General features: G+C 41.6%; 1 protein-coding gene across 6 annotated transcripts; it reads left to right on the top strand.

Moving 5' to 3' along the window:
- The first annotated feature begins 686 nt into the window (after positions 1-686).
- On the top strand, positions 687-11,610 carry LOC142932907 (poly(rC)-binding protein 3). Of its 6 annotated transcripts, none has more exons than XM_076077011.1 (13): positions 687-1,208; positions 4,122-4,228; positions 4,416-4,439; positions 4,566-4,598; positions 4,711-4,827; positions 5,062-5,193; positions 5,643-5,771; positions 6,447-6,536; positions 7,194-7,235; positions 7,657-7,873; positions 8,686-8,738; positions 9,866-10,035; positions 10,332-11,610. In XM_076077011.1, exons 2-13 carry the CDS (start codon positions 4,151-4,153, stop codon positions 10,681-10,683), a joined length of 1,437 nt encoding a protein of 478 aa, XP_075933126.1. In that variant the 5' UTR covers positions 687-1,208; positions 4,122-4,150; the 3' UTR covers positions 10,684-11,610. The 6 variants fall into 6 exon arrangements, with proteins under 6 accessions (XP_075933126.1, XP_075933128.1, XP_075933129.1 ...); XM_076077013.1 differs by having other exon boundaries at positions 693-1,208; positions 7,657-7,732; XM_076077014.1 differs by having other exon boundaries at positions 694-1,208; positions 11,266-11,610.
- Positions 11,611-22,742: the final 11,132 nt, after the last annotated feature.

Here is a 22,742-nt window from a genome sequence, read left to right on the forward strand (position 1 = left end):
TGACAGCTTTGATAGCTTTGTTGTGGTTCTGACTCTGTTTGCAGTCTGGAAACAGAAAGACACACTGTTGTACAGGTTTTATTCTACTGTCCTGGACTTTTGTTGACCTTTGCTTCACCCCTAATCGTAACCTAACTGAGCCTCACCGTGAAAAAGTCCCTTAAAAAGAGAAGAAGAGCAAAACAACTTTACTTTAAAGGATATCATCTTGAATCCTCTTAAACAGAAATAAAACTTAGTTGTATTGAAATTGTAGTTGAGAAATGAATGTAACGTGGCCTGCCTAGATGTCTGACAGACTGCCATGAGGCTCACAGCAGCCGTCATTGTCCCCGTGCAACGCAGTGAGTAGTAATTAAATATGCCACTTATGCTTCACTGATTCATTTCCTTCACAATTTTGAAGCTCAGCTGAATACATTTTTTTCCCTTCTGTGCGGGGCTGTATTGTATCGAGTATGGCCTCATTACAAGGGCAGAAGGGCTTGGTGTGGGGGAGGGCAGAGGCAGTGATGGGGGGGGAGATAGAAGCGCCCCATGAAGACATTGTGCTTAACATCACTAAATACCTCAAACGCCACATTGTCCTTCCCAGCCCTCAATTAGTGGGGGTCCTTGTACAAAGCACCGATTTCATACAGGGTGGTTTATTTTTAGAGGAAAAATCCGGCCCTGTGCAGGCTGGAAGCTCTCTGAAAATCGAATGAGGAACACAGCAGTCATGCAGAGTTGTTAGTCTCAGAGCAAAACTGGTTAACAAAGCCTCTCTTCAGTGTCTCTGTGTGTGTTTTCGATGACTGAAAAAGGCTAGAGCTCTCTAATTTTGGTCGTTGTGGTGGCTGTAACTGTAGCCTGCTCTATCTGCGCTGGACAGTGTCCAGCCAAAGAGCCTCTTTGCCCTGCCCTCAGGCCCCTTCGGCTTGTGGATCTCCGTGCGGAGGAACGCCTCTTTGGTGGCTGTGACAGGGAGAATTAGGCAAGAGATGCAGGTTCACTTGCCCTGCGTAGGGGCTTATCTTGGGCTAAGCTGAGGGACTAATAGCAAAGCCAGCCTCCGCTCCAGCCGGTCTGAGGGCACAGGGAACCATCTGTCCAGTCTGTGGATAACTGACAACAAAGGGGGAAAACATTGATCACGGACTGCAGAATAAAAGGCCGTTCATTTAGGAGATACCAGAAATACAGAAGAGGAATATTTTGTATATAAGGTCAGTACTTCCCACTTATCATTCTTGAATACAGGCCCTTTTACTGAGCCACAAGGGTCAGACTCCTTCACAGCTAAAGTTTCTACTGGTAACAATGTGGCAGACTACAGTAATGTTGGGGGTTCAACCAGATGCAAAGTTGAAGTTTTAAGTTGAAGCAACTTTGAATTCAGCCCTCCTTTTTTGTCCTCTTCACTTACAGGGAGCTAAGAATGCGTGTCTTCATTCTAATGCACGTCTCCTGACTCCCATTAGTTGATTTGTGCTGGTTGTTTTTCAGTACTCTGCTGTGTGGTAAATGCATTTTGTTGTACTCGTGACGGCAGAGATAGTTTGTGCTACAATGGATTATCACATTAAAGCAGACATGAATCTCTGATAGTGTAACCTTTGTGTTGAGGGAGGAATGCCATGCCACCGGGCCCTGTGCTTACAGTCTGATATGTGATTGTTATAAATAGAATGTTACTGTAGATCTTTAAGAAATGATTAGTCGTGGGTTATTTAAATTGTGATAAAGATATGTAATTTAACACGTTGTTTCAAAATGTATAGAACATTGTTTGAATTATTGTTTATTTAGGAGCTTTGCTCCCTAAACTGGAGCACTATTGTATGTAATAATATTGTAAAATACAATAATCTTTGCATTACAATCTTCAGAATGTAAAAATTTGCTTTGTTATACCCTCAAATTTGGAGTACATGAAACCCCTCAAGTAATCCACTTAGACATTGTTCTCCATTTCCCTCAAGGATTAATGCCCTGGTTTTATTTTTTGTGTTATTGTCTGAAGCCCATTTCTGCCTGCAGTGCTCTGGGAGCTAGGTTCCTGTAGATTGTCTGTTTTATCATGTATACTCTGTGGGTGCTGTTGTGCACCAGTGTTTTGTTCGGAAGTCTTGAGTGGGCGCTGACGTGCTAGAGGTGACAGAAATGGGTCAAAGGGGTCTTAGCATTAACTAAACAAATCCCGGCCTATAGGATTAGACAGAGATGTTGCTGTTTATTTGATGTATTCACTCTAACTTTATAATGATACACGGCGGGAAGAATGGCTGTGAGTCTTTAAAGACACCCTCCGCTCATCCTTCAGCTCGCACCGGTATTATCAACACTGGAATGTGCTAGAACAATATCTTACTGTAAACCTGTCTCTGACCCTGGAAAACTATTCTTTATTTATTTACTTGTTAGTTACTGATATTGCCACATTTCGTCATGATATCCTCAGAGTTAGCGTGGTTGAGTCAAACCCACTCTCATTTTTGGTCTTTTTTTTAGGTGTGGAATGGCGACAGAGCTCTGTATTTATTGGTTTGTGTGTGTATCTACACAGGGGTCTGTGGGAGGACAGATAGGTTGATATTTTGAGGAATATGCTTACTTGCTTAGTTGCAGAGAGTTAGATGAGCAAGTCGATACCACTCTCATATCTGTCTGTTAAATATGAAGCTATAGGCAGCAGCCGGTTAGCTTAGCTTAGCACAAAGACTGGAAACAGCTAGCCTGGTGCTGGTAACAAAATGCTGCCCCTCTAAAGCTCACCACTTAACACATTACATCTTGTTTGTGTAGGCCGTACAGGGATTAAGTATGAGGAAAAAGACAGTGACAATTTGCTGTTTCATGTTGGTTATGTTCCAGACTATATCTTGTTTGCTTGGATGCTGTTCAGAGCCACGGAATAGTCCCACTGTAAACACCGTTTCTACACTTTGTTTATATGGATTAAACTCATGAGATAGAACTAGTTAACTTGTGCACTTTAGAGATGCTGGTAGATGGATAACCTTCGGACAAAGCCAGGCTAGCTGTTTCCAGTCTTTATGCTAAGCTAATGGCTACAGTTTAAGATTTACCGCACAGACATGAGAGTGGTATCGGAGTAGGATTGAATTAAACTGTAGATTAAACGTGCCGCCATGTTCCTTCCTCTTTATCACCAAGGTCTCAGAAACATTTGTATTTAACCAACAGGTTTCCCATTTAAAACACGCTTACTCAGTCCACATAAACATTCCCTTCTTAAATGACCCTTTTTCAGTTAGATCATTTGGTTTATGAGTTATAAGTTCTTTATCTGAGTCAATTCTTTGTGCAAAATGTCTCTCAAACAGTGAGCTTTACTAAACCCAGTGTGTGGTAAGAGACTAACCGGTCACACGCACACATCCCTTGATCCTCAGGCCTCCACAAGTGGCTTCCTTTGTATCTTATCTTATCCGAGGGACACACAACTTGTTTTTAGCCGGAACTAAAGATGCGGTCCCAAGTGAAGATTGCACCTAGTGATAGGCTTATCTCCCCCCCCACCCGCTCACAAGTACACAGTCAGAAGAACAACAATGATCCACAACTCTTCAGAGAGCACAAGTCCCATGATGAAACCTTAAAAAAAGGAAAGTTATCTCCTTTTAAAAGCGTAAAAAGGTCTGCTTCTTTGAAGCATTTTCCGGTCACTCTGCATTCCCCATAGTTAAGCTAATGATCCATAACATTCTCAAATAGAGATCTATTTCATCTCTGCAGACTGATGATGCAGCTTACACCCAGTTCATAATAGCTGTTACATTTGCTGTGTCTGGTAGCTCTTCCCCAGAAAAATCCTGTTGAGCACAGGAAATGATACATTTCACATTTCCTGCAGCTGCAGCAGTTTGACAGTAATAAATAGAAGAAGACCAGGGTAGTTAGCACGAGCAGTGATAACAACCGGAATGATTTAACAGACAAAGGCGGCTGGAAATTCATTGAAACGTGGAACTCATATAATACTCTCCACACAGTTTGACTTTTTAATGAAATTAGGATCTCGTTATTTAAACGGATAATCTACTGAGCCACCTGAAACACCAGAGCTCCTTTGTTATGCACAGGAGCGGTCTTAAACAATGTCCCTCTTTTTGCAGAAGGTTTACATTCAAGGAAAACACAGACAATGTCTGACAAGGAAGAAATGGCTTCAGATGGGGGTCTGAACGTAACGCTGACGCTGAGGCTGCTGATGCATGGAAAGGTAATAGACAGATGTGGAAACAGTTCAAATAATTGAGTGTATTTATGTCATCGTATCCTAATAGTCTGGTAATAGCATGCTATTGTTGTTAAAATAATTACGCCCTGCTCTAAATGTATAAAGCTGTTAAGAAAATATCTTGTGTTGCCACTTGCTTGTTAAGCGTTTTTTGTCTTTTCATTCACAGGAAGTTGGCAGCATCATCGGGAAGGTAGATCTTTTTTTTTTTTTTTTACAATCCATCAGCATCACACTGATTTCTTCCTGATTGCCTTGTTTTCTTCTCTTCATCAAACTAATCAAGTTTACTGTTTTATATTCACCTACATGACACAAGAAAGGAGAAACAGTCAAGAAAATGAGGGAGGAGGTGAGCATTCACTCTGACACCCCTAATGTGAAAACACGTATACTTTAATGTGTTCTGGCAGACCAATTACAACAAATTGAGGCTGGAATAATTGGGGATTTGTGTTTTCCAGAGTGGCGCTCGTATCAACATATCGGAGGGATCGTCTCCTGAGAGGATAGTCACCATCACAGGACCGACAGAGGGCATCTATAAAGCCTTCTCCATGATCGCTCAGAAGTTTGAGGAGGTACAGCAAAGCACATGTGCAGCAAACTCCACTGCAACGTTTCACATTTCTCACATATCTTCATTAAAATTCAGTTTAACGCAAACATTTAAGAACCATTCTTTAAAGGTTTTGTCTGAAGTCCAAAGGACAGTGAATGCACCTTTTCCTTGCAAAATAAAAATAGAGACTTGTCAAATAAAACTGACGTTCTCACAGTCTGAGCTGAAAAGGTATTTTTAAATCCTCCCTCAGGATATCACCGCAGCAATGACAAACAGCACCGTGACAAGCAAGCCACCTGTGACACTTCGCCTGGTTTTCCCAGGGAGCCAGTGTGGCTCGCTGATTGGCAAAGGAGGCTCGAAGATTAAAGAGATCAGAGAGGTAGGGCAGAAGTCCTTTTCTTTTTCACTTTTCTATCGGGAAGTTGTTATTGAGCACCCAAAATGGATCAGAAAACCTCCTCCCTGCTGCTTCGACACCTCAAGTAGCAAGCACTCCAGTCAAACTTGTTTGTTCCATCTCACTTGTTTCTCTCTGCGTTAAAATGTGTGTATTTTTTTTCTTCTTCGTCTGCTGCTCATGAAAATCCCTCTGATTATGCATGTAAAGATCGGTGGAGGGTGAATACTCGTTCTGAATGGACAATATTTGTGTGCGCCTCTTCAAATATTGGAGCAGACATTGCCATTTGGCTTGCAGCTGCTCCCTGCATGTCAAAATGTGTTTGGGGTAATTTGCGGGTGCTTAAAACAGCATTTCAATTTGGATGATGGTGGGCTCTTTTCAGCAATAAATAACTTTTTTTTCTTCTGTTGTCTGGCGACGTCAAGACCACAGGCGCTCAGGTTCAGGTGGCAGGAGACATGCTGCCGGACTCTACAGAGAGGGCTGTCACAATCTCAGGCACTCCACAGGCCATCACTCAGTGTGTACGACACATCTGCTCTGTCATGCTGGAGGTAAGGACTGTCAGACAGCAGATGATCCACATGTTCAGCAACTCTATTTAGGCGTTAAATGTCACATTTGTTTAGGAGCTGGTAAAAGGTATAGCAAATTCCCGATATTGAATATGTTTAACTCCTGCCAGGCTAAAGCTTTGCGTTCAGGTTGGAGTGGTTGGTCATCCTCATGAGAGATGCAACAGTGATTGCACTGTTTGTGAAGATGTTCAATATATTGTTCCTTTTATTAGATAATGATTTTATTTGATCAGTCATGCCCCCAAAGTCATGTCAGATGAATGTCGGTCCTCCTTAGCACAAAAATTGTGGATGCATATTTTTTTAATCAGATGATTATTTCTGTTTTTAATTTCTAGTTAAATTAGTTGAGTTCTCAACATACTGCTGTAACTGCAAGGGGGAATGGGAATCGCCTGAACTGAACTAAAAGTAAAACTATTTTTAAGTTCAGCAAAAAATCGAACCAACTCCTTATTTTCTGTTCTGTTCACAGTTGTATCATAAGTTGTTTTGGTTCAAGGTCTTATGTAACTTTCTCAACCGATGAAAGGGGAATAAAAATATTCAGCAGGCAATTTAAACAGGGGATATAAAAATGCACCAGTGGCAGTAAGAGCCCTCTTCTCACTTGTAGCGGTGTAAATTCTGGTTGCATGTCTGTGTCTCTAGTCTCCACCAAAAGGAGCGACCATTCCCTACCGACCCAAGGCCATGTCTGCTGGAGCCCATGCAGTATTAGCACCACAACACTCTGCACAAGTAAGTAACAATATGGGAGTTATTTAACCGTGGTTTTAAACGGCTCTGTTAAAAGCACAACAATTGAATAGGCTTCCTTATTTTGTGGGAGCTCAGAGTCACGCTGATCATTAAACACATCTTGCCACTAGAGGGACACATCTGTGTAATTATACAGCAGTGAGCTTTTCATATTGTAACGCTCTGAGCGGTAGGATGAGGTAATGATCACATTATAAAGTATTCAGGCAAGCTGTAATGTGTCAGAGATATGAATGACATGTCATTTACATAAAATAATTCCCCTGCAGTGCGGGACACCTGAAAGATGTCGTGACTAAAGCTTGTGCTTTCCCTGAGCTGGCCGGTTGCTGTCCTGATTTTGGCACAGTGTGATCTGACCTATCAGACATCTGTTTATGTTATTGGATTTCTGGGCATGGTCAAAGAGGTGTGGGGGGGGACACGGCAGCAGATGACATTTAGATGAAATTCCATCAAATCCATACACATTAGAGCTATGGAAAAGTGGAAGAGAATGGATTTTCAGAAATGCACTCACTGCACACGAGTTCACACGTTATACTCTGTGACAAATTCACTTTTCAAGTGTCGTGTTCGTACACGTCTGCACCTCTCAGTCATACAATCACGTCTCCTCTCTTTTATTCCTCTTAGGCCTTTGCGATTCCAGGGCAGTATGCTTTTGCGCACCAAGATGTAAGTATGCTCATTTGAGTTGCCGTCACCCGCCCCGTTGACCTTCCCCTGCCCACTCCTTCCAAGCCACCACTCCGACCTCTGTGTACCCTACTCTGCAAAGATGAAATTCAATAACCCTGATCTGTTGACATTACTAACGCTAACACGTTGTTGTTGTTGTTGTTGTAGCAGCATGCATTGATTGAAATGAAAGTGAAAATCTTAAGAGTTCTTGATCAGTGATAGCTTCGTAGCCAGAGATGTGACTGTACTTTCTGATGACTGCCAGTGAGAAGCCGGCATGCTCTCTGAAGGGAATGGATCTCTTCACTATCTGTGCTGTTTGTGAACTTCAGATTGGCTCTGTATTGCAGTTGTCAGCTCCTCTGATAATAATCCAGTTTGATTGGTTAGCTCTAACTTCCTTCCTACCCTGCAGTTGACCAAGCTTCACCAGTTGGCTATGCAGCATATCCCCCTCCCTTCCCTTGGGCAGAGCCACCCTACCTTCCCTGGTACGTACCCACGGCTCCCCGGGGAAGTCCATCTATCCCTCTGTCTTCACTCCTCTTCGAATCACATCATCAACACCCCTGTCACTTCAGAGAGGAACAAGGATGTCTCCATTCTCTCAGAGTTTAAAGACTCTCTCACAGGTTTTTTTTGTTTGTAGAAGGTGGCTTTTCAGAGACGTGCATATCACTGAAATGAGCTGTTAGGTTTTGCATTGGCGTTTGCATCTATTTGTACAAGAAAATAAGATGAAAAGAACAGAATAGTGAGTAGGACAGTGACGTTTTAAGGTTAAGCCACCAAACTAGTTTATTATAAACAATCTTGAAAGTTAGTCACTGAAATATTTACAGTGTGTGACGGATTGAAGCAGACAGACTGAAATACAAAAGTAAACAGCAGAGTTCTCTGAGAGGGCAATGCGAAAAATGTCAGAAATATTTACAGTTTAGTAAATATTTAACCATTTCTCACGATTTGTCATATCCTCCGAAAAATTTCAGCTCCATTTGCCCAGTTTCCCTCTCCAAAAACAAATCCTAATCTCTCGAATCCCATCCTCCACCTCTGCAACATTTCTCCTCCAAATCTAACATTGTCTTCTTGGCCAGTCTATCCCTAACCTCAGCCACCCCACGTACTCGTTTACACTGCCACAACTAAACTGAGGACAAAACACTGTGATTATGTACGCAGGACTGGTGTGTTAGAGCTCATGAGTGACTCATATTTTAATTTAAATGGCTATCTTATTGTAGCAATGCAAAATATGTGCATACAATGTAAATGTATATACAGTATATGTTACTGTCAGGAAAGCTTTTCTTGCCATTTGCCATTTTCGTTTTTCTATTTGAGCAGTGTACCAGTGATAAAGTAGGTTAACTTGTCATGCAATGAATGTGGAAGCCATTAGTGCCATACTGTTGTTCGCATTTCTTGTCCTACTTTGCAGGATTGGATATATCTGCCCCCACAAGTTCACAAGAGCTGGCAATACCTAATGATGTAAGTGCCACATTGTTTGTGTTCTCCCAGCACAAAAACTCGTACAGATAATCCTCATGCTGTTTGATTTACCAAGACCATAGACCAAGACTTTGTATGGTTGAGACCAAGACAAGACCAAGACTTTGTGGGGTTGAGACCAAGTCAAAACCAAGACTTTGAGGGGTTGAGACCAAGTCAACACCAAGACTTTGTGGGGTTGAGACCAAGTCAACACCAAGACTTTAAGGGGTTGAGACCAAGTCAACACCAAGACCAGACCAGTGTGATTCCCACACCGCATGACATACTTACGATAAAATGTGGAACATGCAAAACTTCTCAAATGAATCTGAAAGATCCACGTTCCCATAAAAACATCAACAGAAAACAAATTAAGATTCCTCTTCATTCACCTCTGTTGTTGCCATATGTACTGTATTTGTGTGTGTGTAGGTGTACTATGAGAAGTGTCTTGATAAAATAATCAAAAGGCGATGCAGAGGTCAATTTTATCTGTGGGAATGTTCTTTTGTTTTCTATGAGCAACCACAGTGACATGTTAAGAAATAAATCTAAGGCTTGTTGACACCTTGAGATTGCAAGGCAACTAGTATAGACTCAAGTACCTAGAATAGTCATTTATGCACTTTGGTATGGATTAAACAAGCACGATATAACATGCTAATAAGTAAGCTTTAGAGCTACGGCCAGACAGAGCGAAGCTAGCTGTTCCCCCCTGTTTCCAGTCTTTGAGCTAAGCTAAGCTAACCGGCTGCTGGCGGTAGCTTCGTATTTACAGACATGACAGTGGTGTCAATATTTAACAAAGTGAATACGTTTATATATCATAAAGTTAAAGTAGCTAGTGCTATAGTGACAGGATTCACAGTATTGTTAGCTAATATTTCATGTAATCACACAATTACAGTATGCTGTGTTAGTAATATGGGTATAATTTTTTTCTGCTGTTACATTAACACACCTGGAAATGTGGTTTTCCTCTGTAGAAAACAACTGGCAGTGTGTGGCGCTACTATCGCCATGGCAGATGCTTCCACACGCTGTTTTGAAATCTAATTCCTGAAAAAATTGAAAACATGACCTGTCCTGCCATTTACATGTTTCCACTCTCTCTCTCTCTCTAGTTTATTGGCTGCATAATTGGAAGACAAGGCAGCAAGATCAATGAGATTCGGCAGGTCTCTGGAGCTCACATCAAAATTGCCAGTGCCACTGATGGCTCACCCATGCGCCAAGTCACGATCACAGGCTCGCCGACCAGCATCAGCGTCGCCCAGTACCTCATCAACGCCAGGTAAGACATTACACGGGGCGCCCACATCAAGCAGGGCATCACATTGCGGCTTGATGATGAGACAGCCAAACACCAGAGCTATTGTGCTCAGAGTGAGGCCGGATTTGTTCCATCTCACTGCTCCGTTCTCTGTTGACTCTGCTTTTTAACACGTTCCTTCTTTGATACTTATGTTTTCTCCTCTCTCTCACCTCCCTTCTCCTTTGTCTCACCCATTCTCCCCCTTTTCATTTTCCACTGTCTCCTCTTAACCCCTTCACCATCTCAACTCCCCCTTCGAACGTCACCACCTGCAGCTTAGAGATGGCTAAATACACCATGCAGGCCGCTTCCTCTGCGACCCCAGTTGACCTCAACATGAGCTTCTCTCAGTCTGCTCCCAATGCCTCCACCGCTGCTACCTCTATGGCCGTCCTGGCGGCCTCATCCCAAGCCCCCACCATTAACGTCCACTCTCCCTCCACCCTACAAACCATCCAAAGCCCACATTACGCCATCCCCATTTCCAGCCTGCTTGGCATGAAAACTCTCCTGGCTGTCCACCCAGCAGCCGCTTCCAGCCTAACTCATGGTTTATGCCCTTACACTGCAAAAATGTCGACCTCCGGCATGAAAAAATCAGATCGGCAGAAGTTCGCTCCCTATTGATGTCTGCTTTTTAAGTTGCGTCAGAGTAGCTGACTGGTAAGACATCGTTAAATGATTAAAAAAATAATTTGAAATTGAGTGTATATAGGCTTACAAATAGCTTACACCAGTGTGTGTGAGTTTTGCCAGTGTAGCACTTGTCTTCCATAAATTGGGAGAATATTAGAAACAGACTGAAAGCATGGTAGTATCAAAATATGTCCTCAATAATTAAAACAGGCAGCAGAGGTGCACATTAACTCAGTATTATCTTGCAGACATGCTTAACAATTACTGTGGGTAACTCAGGCTTCAATTAGTATCCTAGAAAAAGCTATTTTTATTCAAATGGGTTCATTTTACAGAGCTTTATATGAAGACTTACTCCAGGAGAGGTATTTTCCATAATGCAAATATTGACTTAGTTTTCTATCTCTGTTATAGTTTACAATCTTATTTTTTGTTAGATAATGCAATGGAGCATCATAAGACGTGGTGTTTTGTTGCCAGCAGGCTGTTGAAATGTTTGTCTTGTACAGTAGAAGTCGGTGTGTTAAGTATTTTTCAACAAGGATTGTCAACTTAACCTTTCCTTCACTATAGGCTCTCCTCAGTGCTAACAGGCATGGGTGTTCTGTAGTAGCGTTGTGCTGTTGCAGTTCTGACGGGATTATCCTAAAGCCACATTGGATTCTAGTGGATTTCACTCTACGCAGTAATCCTGTAGAGCGGGACTGGCTGAACTAACTCATTTGTTGTTTTTGTACGCCAACTTCTTTACTGTTTGTTTTCCAACCTGAACGACTGGAATGCTTCGACTTCCGGCATCTGAAATGGACGCCGATAAATGTCTTATTCGTGTGTTTCTGGTGTGGGTCCGCCCCCAAACAATGCAGAGCTGTAATATTTGAAATGACTTTGGAATAAATGTGACTTTTTATGAATACAGATTGGTTGTTTTGTTCTAATTTTGTTGGTGAAGAAAACCTTTTACATTTGCGTTGATTACTCTGACTCCTAAATACAAACATCTACTCTGATGATTTATGCATTGTTTACTTTTAAGTGGCTTTGAACTTTAATTGTATATAAATCAGGACAACACATTACAGTTAATAACTCAGAGAGCATTTCCTATGTTATTCTATTTTTGAATAAACAAAATATCTACTTAGTTAGACTTGATATACATGCAGTGGATAAGATATTTGAGCACCTACTCGGATATGAATTTCACATTTCATTGATGCAAGCCCTTGACATATAAGTGAACCTATAAACAAATCGACACAAATAAGGTTACGTATATTTCCCCTGTGTTTCTGTCTGACCCGTATAAAACCAAAGACCAGACAGCCACAATAACATGACTCATACATCAAACAGATACTTTTCTACAAAGAGGAAATGTGCATCTACAGCCTGGACATGTAAAACATTAAACAGCAGTGATACTGAAATATGGAAAACAACAGAGAGCAGTAACGGCGGCCATTAGCAGTTGGCAACACACAGACTTTTAGAGGTTTTTGGCAGGTATACACACAAAGCTGCCCTAGCAACTTTCATGGTATTATGGATGCAGTTTGTTGATGGAAGAGGGCTCCTGCCCAAACAAACTTTTCGACCCGCACTCTCCTGAAAAACAGAAGCAAACTTGGACTGACCTCACAATAAATATTCAACACACAAGTTGTTCTCACGGGTCCTGGGAAAGAACAACTTAACCTCCAGTTGTCCGCTCAAGCCTACCGCTAATGGGTAAGTCTGTCCCTCTGTGAATCTGACCCCCCCCCCCCCTCTTTTACCGGAACAACAAGGAGGTAGGCACTTCTGCTCTGCCTGATCCGTGGAGTACGGGTAGCGAGCCATGTGGGCCACTTCCACAGGAGGGCTCGGAATGCTGAAGTGGAGATAATCAATAGTTAATGGGAGCAGAAAATGTAATGACAGTGAAGGATGACATTTGAACCTGGGGGAAGGTGTAGCAGCAGAGAACAGTGCTGCATGTATGCTGATGGGTGCCCAGGGCAGTTATGAGTTCACAGCCAGCTTCTAATGCCATATTAATGATTTCCTTTTTTCAACCTGACACAGGCAGGAGTGAGGGGGCCGTTTTTTTTTGGAGCTTGCTGCCATCCCGCTGTTTTGAAAAAGCTATTTAGAGGAAAATAAGTAAATTAATATATTTTTTGGGGGGGGGGGGGGGGGGGGGGGGATTACTGCAGTACTCTAAAAATATTCCTCTGGGACAGACTACCATGTATGTGGTGTTTAATTGTATTTTCTGTTACTTTGTATATGGTATTCCTTCAGTAGTTTTTCACTATAGGCCAGTGTTGTCATATCACATTGTACTTTATATGCTACTTTCTATACAATTTACAGTAAATATAGAATGTTTAGTGACTGTTATGGTAAAATGGTGTTTTATTGTTTTTGAAATCTACACTACTACTATGATAGTGGCTAGTTTTGAAGACTTGAAGCCCTCTTCTTATATTTGATTCTTATAGTATCTATGGGCTTGTTTCTTTGCAGGGAACTTAATACGTTATGCTGCAGGTTGTCTGTGTTTCTCGATATTTTCATGCAGGCCTGTAGACCGAGGTCATGTCCTCAGTACTTTTCATTTATTTGGGGAGTTTAGCAGTTGACCTTCACCCAGTGATGGAAGCAGTAGGCCTAAAAATATACCCCACTACATTACAAGTAGAAGTCATGCCAGTCCGTCAAGCTCCTGAAGTTCGCGGATGACACCACCCTCATTGGACTCATCTCTGGTGGGGATGAGTCCGCCTACAGGTGGGAGACTGACCATCTGGTGACCTGGTGCGGTCTGAACAACTTGGAGCTCAACGCTCGAAAGACAGTGGAGATGGTTGTGGATTTCCGGAAGATTGCAGCCCCACATGTCCCTATCACCCTGTGTGACTCTCCTGTCGACGCGGTGGAGTCCTTCCGCTTCCTGGGCTCCATCATATCCCAGGACCTCAAGTGGGAGCTGAACATCAGCTCCATCACTAAAAAGGCTCAGCAGAGGATGTACTTCCTGAGGCAGCTGAAGAAACTCAACCTGCCAAAGACAATGATGGTGCATTTCTACACAGCCATCATTGAGTCCATCCTCTGCTCCTCCATCACAGTCTGGTACGCTGCAGCCACTGCCAAGGACAAGGGTAGGCTGCAGCGCATCATTCGCTCTGCCGAGAGGGTGATTGGCTGCAATCTGCCGTCCCTCCAGGATTTGTTCGCTTCAAGGTCCCTGAAGCGAGCAAGAAAGATTGTAGCCGACCCCTCTCACCCTGGACAAAAACTGTTTGTGCCACTTCCATCTGGTAGGAGGCTGAGGTCCATCAGGACCAAGACCTTACGCCACAAGGACAGCTTCTTCCCGTCCGCAGTCGGGCTCATTAACAGAGCCCGGGTCCCCCACTGACTCTGTCACCCCAGGACAAATTCCCACCGGTCACTCCCCTGCATCCCTTCTATTACACGCGACACTTTACACTACACTTACATCTCACTTGTTTATAGTCCTGTCGTCTGTTCTTGTTTATAGTCCTGTTATCTGTTCGTTTGTGCACTTTATTTTATATTTCACTTTATTTTATATTTCATTTATTTTATATCTTACTTTATTTCATATTTCATATCTCTTGTAAATTTTAATATGTTTCTACTTGCACTGATTGTTGTTGATTGTTAAATGTTTGCACCTCCCGTCACGCCAAATTCCTTGTATATTCAACATACATGGCAATAAACGGTTCTGATTCTGATTCTGATTCTGATGCATTCATAATGTTACCTTAGTAAGCAACATGTAGCTAAAGTAAGAGCAAAATAGCCACTACAGGTATGCAGGTAAACTGGTCTCTGTCAGAGTTATCATTTATATCATAATGTTGGATAATTGTTGCTGATTCTTCCTACTTGCTTTATAATGTTATAGCTGGCCATGGGTGACTTCCTTCTACTGTTATCTTATTACTATTGGGTGGTTTCACTGCATCATATTATTTTTCTCAAATCTCTGACTCAACAACGGATGGTTTAACATGACATTTTGTAAAGACATTGGTCATCAGAGGATGCATTCTAATGACAAGTACAGCTTCAGAGAGCCGCTGGCATGTTAACGCTTTATTTATCTTTATCTGAAAAGTAACCTGTAGCTGCTGCCGTCAGATAAATGTAGCGAAGCAAGAAGGACACCATCTCCCCATTAAACCCAGTAGAGCAGCGGTATAAAGAAGCCTTGCAGAAAATCAGCAAACTTGAAGTAGGCTCGGCCTCTAGACTTGTAGTACCTCAAAGAGTAGGCTGCCTTGTAAGTGGATTCCAGTGGGTCTATTTTTAGATGTAATATATTTAAGTTAACTACCATATTCAAGTGTTATTCTTGGCAGTGTAAAGAAGGCTTTGAAAGCTTTAATCGTGCAGGGCCATTGCGTGGATTTGGATTTAGATTGATGATCTGTCACCCTCTGATCATTCTGTCCATTTTATTTCTTCAGTTATTGTTAATCGGCTACAGCCTTCTCTGTTTCATACAGTTTTACTCCCCCTTTTTGTAGTAGGCTAATGTGCTTTTGTCTTTTCTCCACCGGCAACCAATGACTTAGTGACCAAACTCAGGGAAACGACTTCCTAATTCCAGATAATTAAGTAAAGTCGTTAATCACAGCAGTGCGTGAACCTCGTGAACCTCTCTAATTGACTGCCCGTTGTTCCTCGCTCATTTCAAACGGCCCCATCTAGCGGCCGCTCGGCCCCATTTATTAAATTATTTCTTTTCTTTTTTGTCACCGTGAGAAATAAAGTGCCAGTGTGCAGCGGGGACGTCAGTAGCTGCCTGCGCGGCACACGCAGCGGCGGATCGCATGGAGACGGAGCGCTTTCACTCACTGTGGCGATGAAAGTTGAGCGCGACGCGCGGACGACCTGCGAGCATCCTCCGGAGGAAGCTGGGCATTTGACTCTGGCTTAACGAGCCTCAGTTTCCAATCGCTTCACCATACATCAGTTGTTGCTGCGTTTCGACCCCGGCGCACAGACGGATAAAGGACAGACTCCGAGGATCACAGGTGAAATGATACCACTGTTGCTGTTTCAGGGGGGATGCGGCTTTTTAAATATTTTTTATATTTGTGCATGTGTCAATTTGATCGTTTGCTCAGGTTTCACGTCAACTTACTTTGCTGTGTGTTCTATTGGAATTGGCGTAATTCATGAAGATTTCACTCACTCAGAAAAAACAGCAAAGGCACCATGCTTGCGTGGAAATGTAATCGCATCTATCACAAAAGGTGTTATATGCAAATGAGCTTGAGGCAGATTGTTCAAACCTGCAGGGAAAGGCTGTTGCACCTGTAGAGGCTACATGGGTATCTCTCTGTAAGTGCACTGTTTTGGTATTTTCATGTAAATGAGACTGAGGCTGCTCAAAGATGCATCACAGGGGTTTCAGTGGCTGCACAAATACTCTGGCTGCTTACACACTCCAGGATGCAACATCCAGTCCACACAGCCCCAAACACATAAACACAATGTCTGTATCATCTCATAAATTCATAGTGCCCAGCAAAAACAGGTGGTTGAATTGACGACAGGGTGTGCTTTTATGAGAATAGCTGCTTGTTTTGCGGTGATAGTTATGATCACTATATTGGCATTTATTCACATTTTTTTAAAATCTAAATGTCACTACATCTCTGACACTGTCATCATCATCATCTTTTCTTGTTCTGTCTAAAAATAAAATGAAAAAAATCAAGCTTGTCTCCACACGTCTCCTGTTACATTTCCTGCTTCAGTCTTCTGCTGGCAGGGCTTTGTGTATGAGCAAATTCTCACCTTGTTCCACCGCACATAATCTTAAGATTATATGACAGTTTTGCAAGGGCTTGCCGGTTTTGCATCGCACGTTCGGGCAAACTTTCTTTTGATTTGGGTCACTCGTAAGATTTACAGTCAAGAGGATAAAATTCAATTAGGCAGCCCTGCAGCAATCTTTACTCACTGGCAGATGGCTTAATACTCTTGGATCCTGCCTCAGTGTCCCTCATTGCTCTAATTGGATTTCATCATTTCACACTGTTTATTTGTATAAAAATGAGTTTCTCAAACGTGGCATCATTAATTCAATGCTTTCTCAGCCCTGTCAGATCCGAGCCCACTAGCCACCACTGTCTAAACGTCTCACATCTCGTCCCCCGTGATCTGCTCTGTCATAAATTGAAGTAGACCTCAAAGTAAATTGTTGCATTTCCCCATGTGCCATCGACGGCATGTTGGGATGTTGGAACAGTGTAAGTAAGAGAATCTGTAATGTGTAATAAATGAAGTGCACACAGCGGCGAGCGCATATTGTCTGTCCGAGTTAATTCAAGCCCCGAGGAGATGGTTTTCCTCTCAATGACATCCAGGCTGATTTTACGGAGGGACATCGCAGGAGTTTTATTCTCCAAGACAGCGTGGATGTCATGTTTGCTTGTTTTCAGGGGCTCTTTGTCAGACTTAAACCGTGCACACTGAAACAGAAATCAGAAGGATGTTGTGAGCCTCACCTCTGCTGCATCATTATCTGTCACCATTAGGCTTTTCAGGCAGATCAAATTTGCACATTTGCAAATATTTCTCTAAAAGAGTGCTCACATTCATCAAGAGCAAAAGGTGACAATGAATAAACAAACGGACAAAAACATCCAAGCTCGTGTTGTGGAAAATTCCTGGAGATGAGAGCGCAGCCTCGGCACATTTGGCCCTATTTATAGCATTGTTGTGTGAGTGGAAGAGCTATCAACCTCCCTGGAAGAAACCTGTCTGAGGCAGGTCAACCTTAACGTGTCTTAACCACCACGCTCTGACTTATTGAAGCCTTGCCAATTCAATCTATATGAATAACAGTCTCTTATTAGTCAAGGTAGAGCTAAAAATTTCACTCTGCGCTCAGGTTGTTGTGTCAAGACTTATGGTCCTTATTCGCTCTGCTGGGTAATGAAAACGATAATAATTTATGAGTCATAGATCAATGCGATGGTGAGCATCATTGAACCGTGAACTAACAGCCAGGTTGAGTCTCTGCTTGCTTGATTAATCATTGTTGCTGCACCTCAGTAGTCAAACCGGCTATGTTCAATAGCCTGAGATGTAAACAGAACTTTGGCCTTTGACAGACGGATTTATATCTACAGCGACGGTAATGAGTGAACCCACTCCTGCTGGCAAACACTGAGGCTAATACGGAGTTCATTCTCACTAGTGCAGGGAGCAACTGCAACATTTAAATGTCAGTTGAAAGTGGAAATATCGTCAGTGCTAAAAAGCAATAGCACAGGGCCTGTCAGCATTTAGATTTGCATGTTAATAGGGGAGCATAATAACAAAATGCAACTTTATTATTGTGAAATTAGCCATTTACGGGAAGATAATTAGCGTTTCCTGCTGATGCATGGTTGCAATTGCAAGGTAACGTCCTCTGCATATGTGATAATTTCTGTTTACTGTGTGCAGAGAGTGCAGCGGTAGAGCTTTCTGAAGCCAGTGAAGGAATATATAAGACAAAGGGAAAGACATTTTTTAATATTTGGCAGAGTCTGGTCCTATTCTTATGGTCTTGTCACTTCTTTGACAGCTGATGTGATTTACCATACTTATACACTGGAACTGGATTTTGTTCCAGCATTCAGCATCTTCAAATTTGATATCGATTTTCATCTGCTCGATACTTGTGACTGGAGTGCTTGTGTTAATGTTATTGGAGTTTTAGAAGTTCATTCACAAGAGGTATAACTGACCCCAAACATAAGTAATGTCACTATGTAGGATGACATACTGGACATTTATTTGTCTATGAAGCATTTCTTTGTATGTACTATGTGTTTATGCACAGCCCACTCAATATAAAAATAGGTGTAATAACAATTTATTTACGTTGTCACGTCCATCTAGTGCGCAAGACACGGCTACCTCTTCAATACTTTTCGACATCGTATTTCAAAAAGATATTTCATTGGGAAATAAACAATTATTAACACACTAATTATTTTACACCCCATCAACAAGGAAGTAAAGCCGATGCTAACAAAAATTAGCCAGGCAATGTTGTCATTTGAGATATAATACAGGGCACTATCCCTGTCTGTAGCTACATAAGCAATATGTAAAACCTGCAATAAAAAACAACAACAAAGGAAATGAGCATAAATTATTTTTATTACACAAAAGAAAGAAGTATGTCATGTTTTTCAATGTTGAATGGGCTATGCATGAACAAATATATACAAAGAATTAATTCACAGACAAATACATGTACAGTATTTCATCCGACATAGTGTCATTACCTCTTATGAACAAACCTATAAAACTCCAGTAACAGAAATACAAACCCACCCATTTGTGATTTGGGAAGGTAGTGCAGCTCTAGTCACAAGAATAGAGCAGATGAAAATATCGTCTGTACTTCTAACACTAGTTTATTTATTACTCATTTGAGTATTGCTTTCTTTTATGATCCTGACTTCTAATGACGTAATGTTGAATCTCGTAGAAATAAAAGCAGCTTTCTCCATTGAGTTCCCAGCGGAGGTCTTCCTGCTGTTCGACCTGTCAGGCCTGAGGTTTGAACTGACAACTTTCACATCATGGTCTGAGCTCTGACTGAGCAGAGCTGTCTGGCTCAGCAGAGGATTAGAAACTCAGTTCATTTAAACTCTGATGCCCCTCCATCACTGAACTTGAGCTCAGATGTTTGAGTATATAGTCAAGATCTATATTTTACTTCAGGGTGTTTGCCAGATTACACACACACACAGGCGCACACACACACACACACACACACACAAATACACACGCACACACTACATCACTTCTCACAGCCTGTGCTTGCATCATTATTTATTCATCAAAAAATCAATTAAAAAAACAACACTAAAGTACAGCGCAGCATAAGAGCAAATTTAAGTGGAGGTCTTAGTTTTATTGGCGTTATTATAATGCTTGTTTAACCACGGGAGGCTTTCTGCCTGTTCCTAAAACTGCTTTGGTGCAAGCCATTACTGTGCAGAACAAACTAAATATTGCATTTGAAAATTCACAAGAATAATATATGTATACATGTATTTATATATATATATATATATACATGTATGTACACACATATACATACATATATATATATATATATATATATACACATACGTATACATATGTACATATGTACGTATACATATATATATATATATCTATATACACATGTAGGTATACATATACATATGTACATATATACATATATGTATACATATACATATATATTTATATATTTCTTTTTAAATTAACATTGACTTTTTTTTTCACTTGGTAATAGCTTGGACCACTTCAGTATTTGGAACCATGCAGAGTCCTTTCAGTTGCTGAACAGATGTGGTAACAGGGAAACCACATGACCAATCAGCTCTGTGTGGTTTGAAAAAAAAAGAAAAAAGCTGACTATTCTTTTTAAAACAAAGATATACAGCTACATTTTCCAGCGTTAATAAGTGTTTGTTTTCCAGAGATAATTGTTCGGAGCTGACAAGTGTTAATTGGTGAGTTGTTTTTCCACTTGCGGAGCTGACGTTTTTGCTCTGAAGTGGGTGTTTAACTGTGTCAGAAGTGTGAATGAACTCGGTGATGCTGGCTTATATAAACTCTACTTCTGAATGATTGATGGCTGCAACTAGTTGTTAGTATAAGGTTTTACAGAGGACGGGGCTGTCTCAGGTCGAACCTGGGCAGAGAGGGTTTCTACATCAGGTTTTGATCATAAAAGGGACTTTACAGAACCATGGTTGCAGTTTATCACATATTATGAGCTCGTTACACTCAAATTAATACTCGTAATCTGTTTGTGTAATAGTCCACAGGCTAACACAAGCTTCTACCCTATGCTGCAAAGATGTGTAGAGACTGTATTATCTTTACGTGAGTTCATACTTTTTTTTCCTTTCCAGTCAGAAAGCCTTTGCGAGTATTCAAGATAGAGCAGTGAAGCAAAAAAAAAAAGAATTCTCTACAGGCCTGTAGGGCAAAGATAAATCTATGACCTTTCACCAAGTGGCTCATATGCAACACTATAAATGTAAGAAAGTTTGCATTTGCTTGAACTTGAGGAGCGGTAAGAAAAAGTCTTCAAAGGCATTTTAAAAATGTTAAACAGTAGGTGCTATGGTGAAAAATGTGTTTCAATCTAGCATGTAGAATGTGGCACACATTATGCTGTGTGGCTGAGGATTAATTAGACATTTAGAAAAGATGAAGTCTGTATTAAAAATGACATCAGGATGTTATGAATCATTTAGTTGCAGATCCAGATGATTTACATAAGGTTGTTAAGATTCAGTTTTTACGGGATTAAAAAAGAGTAAATATTAAAGGATAAAGCTGCAGTTGTTTCTATATTTGTCTTACTGTCAACAAAAACCATGAAAACCAAGAACCCAAACTAACAATGTGCAGGTCTGCTTGCTTCTCAGTACTTTTCGATTTCTCTACGCTGCGTGTTGCACTCAGCCCAGAACCAATTACTTCCTGCAGAAGATGTGAATTTTTAAACATGATCACAAATATAGTAGTTTCTACTTTCAGGAAGGCTCTGTATCTTCTTTAAAGCAGCCGGGCACAGTGGTTTAAAGTAAAGGTTACTTACTCAGAATTAAAGAGTACATTTGTTGGGGACTATTTTCAACAACGGATTATTACATTTGGTAACTGGCTGGTAAGCAAGTTACAACTTATTAGATAGGAACATAAAATCGGCTTGTTGAAACCCAGCACAACAAAAAAAGAAGAATTTATTTTAGCTAGCTAACGGCTCGCTAGCTTGTTTGCAGAGTGCAATATTTCTTTGTATGTCCAAAGTAGCTCTGTAAAATACATTACATCCTTCGTAGTAGTATTTCAATAAGTTGCAACGCTGCTGTGTTCACACGGGACATTTTGAAATGGATTTGCTACATTTGTGCTAAGCGCCGAGCTAAACAACAACTTAAGCAGCCACCAGCAGCTTTTACATACTGAGAGCGGGATTCCTTGAGCCACTAGACTACTGAATCTAGCCAATAGCAAGTGGAACAACACATTGTAGCCGACATGCAAAAACAGTGTGGCTCATCAATGTGTTTTTGAACAACAGGCACAGGAGAATGAGCTAAAATTAGGCTTTGGATACACTTAGACTTACATTGTCAGTACGAACAGCTTGTTGCTGGTTTTGGTCTTTTCATGGTATTTGTTAACATTGGCAGCGTGGGCCTTTAAGATACTGTGGTGCTGTGGCTAGTTTGTGCCCAGTTGACAACCAGCCTGAGGGCCACCAAGGCCTCCGTCCTGACGGAGAGTGCAGCAGCAGCAGCAGGCTCAGTGCGACAGCTAGTAACAGCTGTTAAGGTGGAGAGGTGAGGCTGAAAAAAGCCAAATGAGGTCCTTTTACTAATGAGGCCTGGGCTCATCTCTCTCTCTCTCTCTCTCTCTCGCTCTCTTCTTCTCTCAGCTGCAGCAGCGGTATCGGTATGCACCTCGTTCTGCTTCCTCTCCGTTCCAAAGCAGCTCCAAGGATTCTGCCTCAAACATAGCAATTCAGCTAAAACGCCGCACAAATACCACTGGCGTGGCAGCAGTCAATTTGAGCCCCTTTCCCTCAGACTGGATCAGAATTCATGAATATCAAAATGAAGGACTTAAAACATATAGAGAGACTTTGGCTATGTAGTTAGAGCTGGATGAAAAGAATGCAGCTGGTTGTCCCAGCAGTATCTCTGCTCCTTCTATGTATCACCACATATTTGCTTACGGTTTATTTAATGCTTAGTAGCTCACCACCTCCTGCCACGGGCTCCCAATCACTCGGTTGGAAATTAAGCAGTGTTCATTGAGTTTGACAAATTAATCAATAGGGTGAACTATTCTTAAAGAAGCGTAGACAGGATTTAACAGTTAATTCTTGAGTCAGTCAATACGGAGTAATCTCACCTTTCAAAATAAGCTTCAAATGTCGACACGGCTGCAGCCCGTTAAACAGAGCTCAGAGATGACGCCGA

The sequence above is a fragment of the Anarhichas minor genome, unplaced genomic scaffold (assembly GCF_050575085.1).
Source record: "Anarhichas minor isolate MPS153535 unplaced genomic scaffold, ASM5057508v1 ptg000058l, whole genome shotgun sequence".
Taxonomy (NCBI): domain Eukaryota; kingdom Metazoa; phylum Chordata; class Actinopteri; order Perciformes; family Anarhichadidae; genus Anarhichas; species Anarhichas minor.